This window comes from Aptenodytes patagonicus, chromosome 1 (assembly GCF_965638725.1).
Source record: "Aptenodytes patagonicus chromosome 1, bAptPat1.pri.cur, whole genome shotgun sequence".
NCBI classification, from domain to species: Eukaryota; Metazoa; Chordata; class Aves; order Sphenisciformes; family Spheniscidae; genus Aptenodytes; species Aptenodytes patagonicus.
In genome coordinates, this window is record NC_134949.1 from 194,838,302 (window position 1) to 194,850,410 (window position 12,109).

At 43.5% G+C, this 12,109-nt stretch overlaps 1 protein-coding gene across 1 annotated transcript in view; it reads left to right on the forward strand.

Annotated features, from left to right (window-relative positions):
- The first annotated feature begins 759 nt into the window (after positions 1-759).
- The window catches only part of COG3 (component of oligomeric golgi complex 3), a 33,321-nt gene continuing 21,971 nt past the window's right edge, over positions 760-12,109 (forward strand). The window contains 12 exon segments of the mRNA XM_076363622.1: positions 760-894; positions 897-1,064; positions 3,308-3,454; positions 4,000-4,061; positions 5,726-5,891; positions 7,256-7,330; positions 7,452-7,544; positions 7,858-7,983; positions 10,226-10,306; positions 10,513-10,556; positions 10,761-10,887; positions 11,400-11,491. Of these exon segments, the coding sequence (XP_076219737.1) occupies positions 775-894; positions 897-1,064; positions 3,308-3,454; positions 4,000-4,061; positions 5,726-5,891; positions 7,256-7,330; positions 7,452-7,544; positions 7,858-7,983; positions 10,226-10,306; positions 10,513-10,556; positions 10,761-10,887; positions 11,400-11,491 (1,301 nt within the window). The 5' untranslated portion in view covers positions 760-774.

Genomic DNA, 12,109 nt, shown 5'->3' on the forward strand with positions numbered 1-12,109 from the left:
CTGTCAAAATGGAGGGCTGCCTCCCTTCACCTGCCCTCCCTATCGGTGCTGTCCTGACCCTCGAGGGAGAGCCGCTAGAGCTAACGTGTAGGAAAAGGAATGATAGCTCCCTGCCCTGGCCTGCTGCAGGGCTGGGCAAGTGCCAGAGCTGGCAAAAGGGAAGGGGGGAGACAACAGTCCCCTCGTAGTGGCAGGCAGGCAGGCAGGGGTTTGGCAGCGGGGTGAAGGCAGATCTGAGGGCATGGGGTGCTCCGGTACGTCACTCACCCGTTTCAGGAGGAGTTCAGCGGGCCATGCCAGATTAAACTAGGTCGAAGACGCTGCTGCAAGAGCAAGTCTTGGTTATTAACACAAAGGTGTTGCTATGGTTGAGTCTGGGACAGAGAACTGCTGCCCGGGAGAAGCGCCGCTGGCTGCGGTGGGAGGGTGGCCCGGAGCGAGGAGCCGTCACCGGGGTCGTCCCGCGGACTGCTCGCCTCGGGAGAGAAGGCTCCGGGGAACGGAGGGGACGAGTCAGCTGCCAGCCCCGGCCTTTCTCCAGACTGCCCGTCGGTGTCCCCTGGAGAGCCGCAGACGTGCGGGAGCGCCGCGGGGCCCGCTGAGCCCGGGGGAGCCCGGGGACGCGGAGCGCCGCCGCACGGTGGCCGGGCCCGGTGATGCCGCAGCCGCCTGCGCTCCTCCCCGCCGGCAGGGGGCGCCATCCCGGCCAGCCTCCGCTCGCTCGCTCGCTCTCTCCCCCTCTGCCCCTCGCTGACGCACTTCTCCTCCCCACCAATGACGCTGCTGCCACGCGCCGCGGAGCGGAGCGCGCTGTGCCTCCCCCGGAAGCGCCGCCGCGCTCCCAAGCGTTCCGCCCCGCTCCCGTCCTCGGCCCGGCCGCCGCTCATCCCGCCGCCGCCAGCATGGCGGAGCCGCCGCCCGCGGAGCCGGCGGGCAGGGAGGTGCGGGACCGCCTGAGCCTGTGGGACCGCCGCCCGCAGCCTGCCGCGCCGCTCAGCGACCGCCAGACGGACTCGGTGCTGGAGCTGAAGGCGGCGGCCGAGAACCTGCCGGTGCCGCCCGAGGTGAGGCGGCAGCGCTGCCCGGGCCGGAGGGCGGGCGGGCGGGTGGGGAGGCGCCGCGCCGCGGTGCCACGTCGCCAGGCGGCCGGGGGTGGCGGCCCGGCCCGGCCCAGCCCGACCGGCTGGGGCCTGCGGGGCCGCCGCTCTCCCCCGGTCTTTACGGGGCTCAACAGCGTTTTGCGTTCTAGCGGGGCTTCAGGCCGGCGGGGGCGTGAGCCCTCTCCCCCGCTGCGCCCGCAGCCGCCTCCCCAGCCCGTCGCCCCGTTTCGCCTCCCTCGGGAGGGCTCGCCCTTCCTTCAGCCTTCCCGAGGTGCCCCGTGCGGCGGTGCTGCCCGCCCGCCCTGGCTTGCAGGGGGTTTGTAGGCAGCGGTGGCGGCTTTCCTCTTAAAATTCACGGGGCTTTCTCTGCCTGTCCTTAGGACTTCCCCCAGTTCATCAAAGTTTGTCCTCTTGAAATTGAGAGCTTTCGTCGTGGCGTTACGTGGTTCTGGTCCTCTTAATTGGATCCCGGTCAACGCGTAGCTGCTGGCGCTAGTGTTATTTCCTGGTAAAACTTACAGATGATTCAACGAGCCGTATTAGGCCAGGAATAGTGGTAAAAAGCGTAATGATTTGTCGTTACCGTGGAAGATGTGGTCTCCCACTCAGTTATAAAATATCAAACTCTGACAAGGTGATTATTTATGAATGCTCCCTTGTCTGCAGAGGGAAGGGGAATGAAATGTTTGCATTTCTTAACTGCACTTTTCACGAGAGGTTTTGTATTTGAACAGGATCGTAGCACAAGATATAGCGCCATAAAATCAACAAAGTTGGCTCTCAGCAAGTGTCTGAAAGGTCAAAATAACAAAGGGGAGGGGGTAGGGCAATTCCTTCCTGAAATGCACCTGTTTCATTTCATGCTTCCTGGTTTCTTTTTTGTGTAAGCTGCATGCAAGTGTAAGTAAATATTGGCAGGCATCCAAAGTGATTGTAGAAGGTTGTGCTGCTACCGGAGGATGTTCTTAAGAATCTAAAACAGGCAGGGACTGTATTTGCCAGTCAGGACAACAGGGATGCCAAGACGTTGAGTACTTCAGCTGGTCTTGGCTCCTGCTGAAGTGGATTGGGACAGTGGCGTCTCAGCTGTTCTGAAAAAGCAGGCTCTGGTGGACTCGTCTTTTCCTCAATAGTAGTCACGAGAGAAACCCTGGCTCCCCAGCTAGGGTCCTGCCTGTTTTGGGGAGCCGGGGGGGAGAGAGATGTGGAAGTTGAGCAAGATAGGTCAATCTGTCTTTTCTCAAATAGTTGAAATCCTCATTGTTCTTTCGTTGCCGGACTAGTATTACCAGGCAATGAATATTTTACCAAGCAAGTAATTTTCTAGAGAGATGCCAATTTGTATTTAAGTAGTGTTTTCTGTTTTTATGTTACTGATGTTCTCAGCAATGGAAAACACTTTACTCGTCAAGTGAATTAAAAAGGGTATTACATTAATTAAGAGTGTATAATGGTATTTGTTTTCTTGAATTAATTTCTTCCATATAAGCTAATTAATAGTCTCCAATCATACTTAAATACAATTTCTCTCAAGTTACTTTTTTCCATATTTTTCTTGCTTAAAAAAAAATCATTGTGGCCGATAATTCCCGTTCAGCAGAGCTATTCCTTGTCTTCTAAAAAAGCCTTTCTTTTTAGCTTGACTTTTTCATTAAAAAGCACTTGAAAGAACATGAAACACTATTTCCTGAATAAATTCTGGCAGTGTTAAGTCTTGAGTTCTCTGAATATCTGGCAAAAAAGTCTGAGAATTCCTGTGCGGTGGTGTTGCCATGTAGTGTAGACAATAGTGGCATTTATTTTTGCTTCTGCGTGCGTTCTGAATTCCTACGTTCTCAGATACTTTTCTAGTGCGTTTCTCTGGCTATAGAACCAGTTAAATTGGAAATGGAAGCATAGCTCATCAATATGTCAGGTACATATACATTCAGTTTCTGTTCTTACACAAATGTGTACTTATATAAAATGCTGTATAATATTTTCTGACTTTAAAAAAAAAATTGTTAGGTGTTTCTGAATATATAGATATGGTAGTTGTTGGTGTATTACCATATTGATAGATAAAATGTCCATTGCATTTGTTTCTTCAAAAGTAGATGCCTGTAATTTTCTTAAGTGGATGCCTTGGACTGTGTTCCTGTAGTTGAGCTGAATATACTAATTCTTAGTAAGTTCTCTAACTAAAGTTTGTGGGTTTTTGTGAGCAGCTTCCAATTGAAGATTTGTGCAGCCTAACATCCCAGTCGCTAACTGTTACGCTGACGGCTGCGGTGCCAGAATCCACAGAGGATGTCCTCTTGAAAGGATTTGCCATACTGGGGATGGAGGATGAAAGAATTGAAACAGCACAGCAGGTAAGTGATGCTGAATAACCTCCAAGTTGCGGTAGTCTTCTTCAGAGAGTTCTGTGGGTTTCCGTGTCTCTTGCCTAGTTTTTGGTGGGTTTGTTAAATTTTTTTGGCCGTTTTCAAGACGCATGAAGAAACTTGGGGAAAAAAATCATTGAAGTCTTAGCTCTTAAGTGACAGATACTTTTCCCATTTCCAGTGGAGTCATGTGAGAGAGTAAGGCACCCCTTCAGTAAGGTGGTGTTGCTCATAATATAGAAGAATGTCATGCCCCCTCCCCCGCTTTCTAACGTGACAGCCTTGTTCTTATGCAAATAAAACCAGATGAAATTCAGTCTTTCCCATTTTAATTTAGTGGAGGAATAGAACAGAATATTTCAGTTGGAAGGGACCTACAACGAGGAGTTATAGTTTGTTTCCTTGATTAATAATTCAGTTCTGAAACAGCTTTGTTTTTAACAAAAGCTCATCTTCATTTCATAGATCTGATTTTCTTTTTTAATTGATTGCATGTGTTATCTGTATTGTTCACACCATAAAATCTCTTCTAGTTCTTCTCCTGGTTTGCTCAGGTACAAACACAGATGGATCAAGATGAAGGTGCCAAGTATAGGTACGTGTTCTTCCTCAGTTCCTTTCACTGTAAGCAGTTTAAACCTCGAAGGACTTCATCTTGTCCATATAATGTTAGCGCGCATTTTGGAGTCAGCTGGCGGGGAACGGGGGAATGTGTTGGAACAGCTGAAGCTTTCCAAGGCTGTATGCCCCACTCTCATCCTGAAGGCTATTGCCCTTGTGGCAGAGCAGCTAAAAGGGACGCAGATTTCCTTCTGAACTGCCCGGTATATTAAGACAGCTTGAAATTAGTTTTGGCTTATAGACAGGCCTGTAGACAAAGGCAATCTTAAGAGCTTTCATATGCCTTTTCAACTGCCGCTGCTATTGAAATGGCATCCTCTGAGGGCGAGACTGTGTAAGCAGGTGTGACTGGTAGTCATTTCTGTTCTTGCCATTTGGTTCACCAGTGACTACGGCTGTGATTCTCTATCTGCATTCCCTGCATTCCTTGACACTTTGCTCAACTCCGTTTTTGAGACTTGACATTCTCATCTATTTTTGTCTAACTGACTTTTCTGTCAGGCTCAGAACCCCTTCCCACTGACTTTTGCAGTTACTCCTCAAGAGTCTGAAGTACAGCTGAATGGCTTAGCCAAATCTGCTGATTTGGCTTTTATGGAAACTGTCTTGTGTTTTGAGACTTTACAAACTTGCCCTTGGCCACAAAGTCCCCTCTTCTGTTTTCCTCTGCTTTTCTTTGGTCTGTCTCTTCCTCTCTTGCTCTGACATCTGAGGATGTGATGTTTCTTAAAAGCAGAGGTTTAGGCATATACTAAGCACATGATCAGATCATTAACAACCTAAAAAGAGCAGCACCCTTGCACTTTGTCAGTTGACGTGTTCACAGTAGTGCACACAGATACTTAAGTGTGCCACGGATGCAGAATGGTTTGTAGGATGGCCAATAAGTAATTGTTTGCAGGAGGAAAATAAGTAAGTTCTTTGCCTGTTGTACACCAAAGGGTTGCACATGACTACAGAGAATTGTGATTTTACTTGCTGCTTTGTATGTGGTAAAGTACAGCTCAGAAGTTTTAGCTGACATCCAAGAGTAATTAATTTTAAATGATGTTTTAGTCAAGCTGAACGCTTGACATACATTTAGTGATCATTTAGAGTTTATATCTGCATTGAGCCTTAGACAAACTTGGCGACATTAGATACTGGATCTATTTCATGTAAGCCTCTTTCAATCCTCACAGTAAGTTTTGAATCCTCTGGATAATTTCAGCTACTTTAGGAGAGTAAAAGTAAATGGAAACTGAAAATTATATAGAAGAGGAGATGCCCCTATTGGAAGCAAGGCAGGTAGAATTTGGCTGCTAGCAGTAGCCTGCAGTAGTTGCCATGTTTGTGCTGCCCATTTAAACAGTATTTGCGTGCTCTAGACTAGCTGTGGTGCATGCTGCTTCCTTCTGGGTAGGCTTGCTGTAAGGAATGTCGGGGAAACGGAGTTACTGCAGTGGCTATTCCAAACCCTATAGCTCTGTTGTTTCTGCAGGTCACGAAACATCTCCTTATTGTGCACTCTTGCTTGATGCAAGTGGTCTTTTGTTCCTAGAGAGGGAAAGGTAGTGGCAGTGTCCCTGCAGGCAGCTGGATTTGCAAATACAGAAAGTGAAATTTTACTTCTGTTATCTGTTGATTCTCTTTTTCTAGACAGATGAGGGATTACTTGTCTGGCTTTCAGGAGCAGTGTGATGCTATCTTGAACGATGTGAATAGTGCCCTTCAGCACCTGGAGTCACTGCAAAAACAGTATCTTTTTGTGTCCACGAAGACAGGAACGCTGCATGAGGCCTGTGAACAACTTTTGAAAGAGCAGGTAATCTTTGAGAGGATTACTGGAAACTTCTAAGATACCATAAACGAAAGTTTCTTTTTCTCGGGTGTTGTGGTTTAATCTCAGTCGGCAACTAAGTACCACGCAGCCGCTCGCTCCCCCCCCGACCCGGTGGGATGGGGGAGAGAATTGGAAGAGCACAAGTGAGAAAAACTCGTGGGTTGAGATAGAAACAGTTTAATAATTGAAATAAAATGATAATAATAATAATATGATAATAATAATAATACACAAAGCAAGTGATGCACAGTACAATTGCTCACCACCCGCCGACCGATGCCCAGCCAGTCCCCGAGCAGCGGCCCCCCCGGCCAGCTTTCCCCAGTTTATGTACTGAGCATGACGGCACATGGTGTGGAATGTCCCTTGGGCCAGTTTGGGTCAGCTGTCCTGGCTGTGCCCCCTCCCAGCTTCTTGTGCACCTCCAGCCTTCTCAGTCGGTAGAGCATGGGAAACTAAAAAGTCCTTGGCTAGTGTAAGCATTACCTAGCAACAACTAAAACATCGGTGTGTTACCAACTTTGTTCTCATCCTAAATCCAAAACACAGCACTGTACCAGCTACTAGAAAGGAAATTAACTCTATCCCTGCCGAAACCAGGCATCGGGCTAGGAAAACTTGTGAGCTGTGATGACAATTCCTCCATTTGCTTTGGACCTCGTTTTTGGTGTGTTTCACCTGCAGCTAGGGTGTCAGGCTCTGTGCAGTAAAATGTTCGGTATGTGTTGATACACACTTTAATCAAGAAGGATAGCTAGCTGAGGGGAGCTTTTGTAACTGACGAGTGCAAACTTTATTGAGATTAATAATTCATATCACTTACAGAAGTATTTTGGGCTGGTTATTGCAAGAAGAAAATTTTTTTTAAAGTTACGAGCTTCTTTCCCAGATACTTTCTTTCTCCTCATGAAGTGCTCCAGTTGCACAGTGATGTAATGTACATGTCTTTTTAGCATGGCTGGACAAGGGAGAACTTTTAAAGGCTCCAATCCTGAAATACAGGATTTCTACAGTTCTCTGTAATACTGATGACAGCGCATTGCTGTTTGTATGCAGTAGTATCTGTGGAATGCTGACAAACCTGTAGAATATATGTTTTTACATACACTATTGAGAGTAGTGTGTCTTTCTCTGGGAAGAGAGAGCAAGAGAGCACTGCTGTATTCTGCTTCTTTTGTTGTACTTACTTAGTTGCAAGTTATCTAGAGCTAGTTAACACTTGTGTGTGCGGAGAGCTGAAAGGGAGGCTGAGTAATTTTTTTTATATATATATATATATATATAAAAATACGTATTTGAACTACTTGCTAGGTTGCTGATTTTCTTTTATTTATTGTTTTTAATAGTCAGAACTTGTTGACCTGGCTGAAAACATACAGCAGAAACTTTCTTATTTCAATGAGCTGGAAAACATCAACACAGTAAGTATTATTTCACTGTTAATAGTCTTAGAAAATGAAAGTGTATCCATCTTCTGAACTTTGTTGCCAACACTAAGTTACTTGGGTTCCTTACAATGATGCTTTGTCTTGTTTTCCAAAGAAATTGAATTCCCCTACGCTGTCCGTGAACAGTGAAGGATTCATTCCCATGCTGGCTAAGCTTGATGATTGTATTGCATATATTTCATCGCATGTAAGTAATTCTCTATTGGTTTTAGTTAAATCTTAATAGTTTCAAAACTATTTATTCATACTATTTTTGTGGTGGGTTTTTTGTCCTATAAAATGTTCTCTCTGCCAAATACAGTAAGAAAGCAAAGATGACTGTTTATAAACTTCAGAAATTTTTACTGAATATACTTAATATTCTGCTTAATTTTTATAAAATACTGCTTTTAGTTTGTACAAACTAGCATTTCTAGCTAGTAAAAAGAATATTTTAAGTTTTGATAAATTTTCGACTTTCTTATTGTTCGTATTTAAAATGGATTTTTTATTTCTTTCAGCCAAATTTTAAAGACTATCCTGTATATTTGATTAAGTTTAAACAATGCCTTTCTAAAGCTATGCACCTTATCAAGACATACACTGTGAATACACTACAGAACCTCACAAGCCAGTTAATGAAAAGGGTAAGGTGAATCAGTAAGTGGTAACTCGAGCTGTACTGAAATGTCTATTGTAACACTATACAGTTTTTTCTGTTTTTTATTTTTTTGAGGGTGGGAGGTGTCAGCGTTTTTTTGTGAAAATAGGTCAGTCCTATACTACTGTGTTTGTGTAGACTGGCCAAGTTTCAGCCGAATCTGACAGAGACCTAGTGATCCGAAAGATTTAAAATTAGTAGTAATTAAAAAATCCTGGAAATTGAAGAAGGTGAAGTAGGTGAATTGAGGTGGGTGAACAGTAACCTCAGTGAAGGCCAGGGATGGATAAACGAGTGTGTTAGAGAGGCAGCAAGCAGCTGCCCAGACAGCATGCTTTCCTGAACCGGTTTGTGCGCTGTAGCTCTGAATCGGCTGCAGTGCATGCTGCTATCTGTGTTGCCAAATGGGGAGAGCGCACAAGATACAGGTACTGTGGGGGTCTGTTTTGCAGATAGATTGTTAGAGATGGAGAGAGAGGTTGCAGGGAATACTTGAAGAAAGTATACAGGAGCTGGGTGAAAACTTTTAAAGCACAACAGCTCTGAGTTCATGACATGACTCTTTCAGTATTCTATTCCAGTAAGTATTTTTGGGTGCTCTTGGACATCTAAATATTTGTTTTTGATAAGTCTGCAGTGCTTTGTGTAGCTGCAGAGAATAATTGTGACAGGTTCCTACTAGTTTTGGCAGTATCTTTTGATTAGTTTTAAAATGCTGACAGTGATGTTAGAGGGTCACAGGGAAGAGTTAGGTGCTTTACTCCCACTCGGTCCAGTGGGATTTAGGCATAAAGGTGAGTAGGGAGGTTTTTTGGTCTCATTAAAATGTTAATAGTCTCATGCTGCAATATTTTGGCAGAGGAGAATGGAGAGGGGAATGTCTCTTTCTACCCACTTTCTTTCTCCAATTAATTGTTGTATGCCTTGTGCTCGGTCCTATTACAGGCAAACTTGTCATGAGGGATAACCAGTGAAATTGAAATATGCTAGGATTGAGAACTGACAGACCTAAAAGAAGGGGATTTTAGACAGTGTTAATGGAAACTTGCTAAAGGATACTCCTGGAGTGAAGATCTGGGTTAAGTGGCATTGAACATTTTTCATGTTTGGTACAAAACTAGCTTTTATTTTTTAGAAAGTATCATAGCTTGGTTTGATGCCAATGGATTGCCATGACTGAGCTGAATTCAAGCAGAATTGAACATCTCTGATAATAAGCATGTCTACAGAAAGAAGTGAGACTTTATTTCTGGATTTGAATTGCTGCTTAGCAGTTTTATGTCAGGAAGGAGACCTGTTTTAGGAGTCAGATGACCTCCTTCTTCCCATCTACGTGGGGGTTTTGTGGATGTTTTGCGTATTTCTCTGAAACATCTAATGCCTGCTTTTGCTAGAAGTGCAGTACTGGACCAGTGGTCTTTAGTTGTGATCAAGCATTTAGATTTCCTATTGCAACACAACAGGAGGTCTTGTCAGGACTGGAAAGGGACTGATGAGATCTGGATGGTCTTTGTTACTCCTCACATATGAGTGTTTGGGGATTTTGATCTGTGTTTGTAGGATGATCAGGTTGCTCACAGGGATGAAAGTAGGAGGTGGGGAAGGTAGAAGAGTTTTCCTGTCCCCATCATGTTTCAAGGGCAGGCCATCCGCTTCTCTCTGTCATCAGTAGGGATAAGGGGAAGAAAGCCTGGTGGCTAAAGTGGGTCTCTGCTCTGCTTCGTTAGTGCTAGAATTTGTCTAAGTTCAAGCTGTCTGCCCAGCTAAGCTGGGGAGCCGCAGGGGGAACTGCCTCGAAACTTGACATCACAGTTGAAGTTTGAATGTGAGCTGAAACTTAGCTTCTCTGCCCTGGGACTGGCATGTAAAAGGGAAATTTTGTTCCATTTTGGTACTACAGATTAAGGAGCAACAATCAGTACTACTGTGGCAGGTCCAGAGAAAATTGTTGTCTCTAATGGAGAATGCTGTAATTACTGAAAATGTTACTTGCTGTAGAGACTGTTGGTTGAAACTTTTATTTTGGGTTTTGTTCTTCCATCTGGCTTTATCTGAGTTCTGAAACAAGCATGCCTTTCTAGGTGGAAAGTGTCAAAGAGCTTTTCCACTGGCAGTGTAAGCATAAAGAACCAATACCCTGTTTTAGAGCCTCATTATCTCAGCCATTAAATGCTAGAAGCCAAATATAGTATTTTCCTTTTTAACTAATTACTCATCTCTTCTTTCAGGATCCTTCAGCTGTGCCAAATTCTGACAATGCCTTCACACTGTTTTACGTAAAATTCAGAGCAGCTGCTCCCAAAGTCAGAGTAAGTAGGCTGGTAACTAGCTGTTAAAAAGGAAGCTATGAAAAAGGGGTTTGAATTTTAGTAGTGTGAATGCAAGGATTGCGTATTGTGCAAGTGTGAATGTCCAAAGATTGCATATTGTGTCCATGGAAAAATTCTGCAGACTATTTTCCAATTATTAGAAAAAAATCATTTACTGATAATACTTTTTTCTTTTTATTGAGTAGACTCTTATTGAACAAGTAGAGCAAAGATCTGAAAAAATGCCAGAGTGAGTATGTCTACATAATTTATTTTCAACAATTTTAAGTTTTGAAAATTTTCACTTTTAAGTACTGTTTAACACATTATTCGTTTAAAAGATAGTTTTAAAAATTGAAATTATGTAGCCCTAAAAGAGGGTATGGGAATGAATTTTATGTTTACCAGAAAATGAGCTTCAGGATGCAGTTACTGTTTTAATTTCTTGGCCTAGGTATCAACAAGTTCTCAATGAAATCCATCAATGTTACCTCGACCAGAGGGAGCTTTTGCTTGGTCCAAGTATCGCTAGCACTGTTACAGAATTAACCAGTCAGAACAACAGAGATCATTGTGCTCTGGTAGGTAAAGTAGTCATGTGTTGTGGGGTTCTCATTATGTTTTAATCCCCCCTCCCCCAAGCAAAATGTACTTACTTAATTCAATCATTTACATGTAGAATTGTCTCTTTTGTTTGTGGGTTTGAATCATTAAAATTTTACTAATATTTTCAAGTAATGCATGTTTTGTGGAAGATTATTCTGTAAAAACTCTGCTCTGCTACAAACCTCGCAGAGGGGTATTTGCAAAAGCATAAAATGTGGTTACTTAAATTTCATCAGAAACAAAAAGGGACAGAAGCTGCACAATGAGCTTTTATTTGGCTAGTAATATCTTTTCAGTCCTTAATTTTATAGTTGATCTCAATAATTTTGAATTTCACAAAGCTTCAATTTAATCATAGCTGTGGTAATAATGATAATAATACAATATATAATATAATGATATAATAATAATATCTGTAATACCTCCTGTGGTACTGATGCAAGGAAAATAATTTAATAATCAAGTATTTGTATTTCTGTGAATACAGGTACGAAGTGGTTGTGCCTTTATGGTCCATGTATGCCAGGATGAACACCAGCTTTACAATGAGTTCTTCACAAAACCAACACCAAAACTGGAGTAGGTGGTACATGCTGGTTTTGTTTTACTGCATGTTTTATTTACTGTGCTGTGATATGGCAGACAATGTTATATAGCAAATAGGGTTGTATTGAAGTGGTTTGGTAAGAACCAGCCAGAAAAAAAACCTTAATCACTTTATGCATCAGAATTTGATGTTCTTTTGTTTTCTTTTTTCTTCAATCGAAGCTGATAGCTTACATTCTCCATAAATAATCTGAGTGATGTAAATGCTCTGTAGATGGTCTGAAGGAGATAAAGACACACAGTTGCTTTGGAAATAGCTACAGAAGTTTACAGTGCTACAGCTCTCTGCTGTTTTTGTACTGCCTCTATGCCAATGGTTTGCACAGTCGATGGCAGAAGTGCTTTTCATGTACTTCAGTGTAAAATTAAGCTGATGAACTCCGGGCATTTTTCGTCAAGGATTTGGAGTTGGTGAGCTGCCCTTGCTGTCAAGGGACGTTTGCGTGTGCCTGTATGTGGGCTGAACGGAAGGCAGGGTAGTGAACACCTGACAGGGACAGTGTCTGTATCTGCTCTGCCTAGATCTAGAAGAGGGACAGGTGGTTGTCTTCACGTGGTAATTGCATTATAAAAGTATTGTAAGTTTTTTAC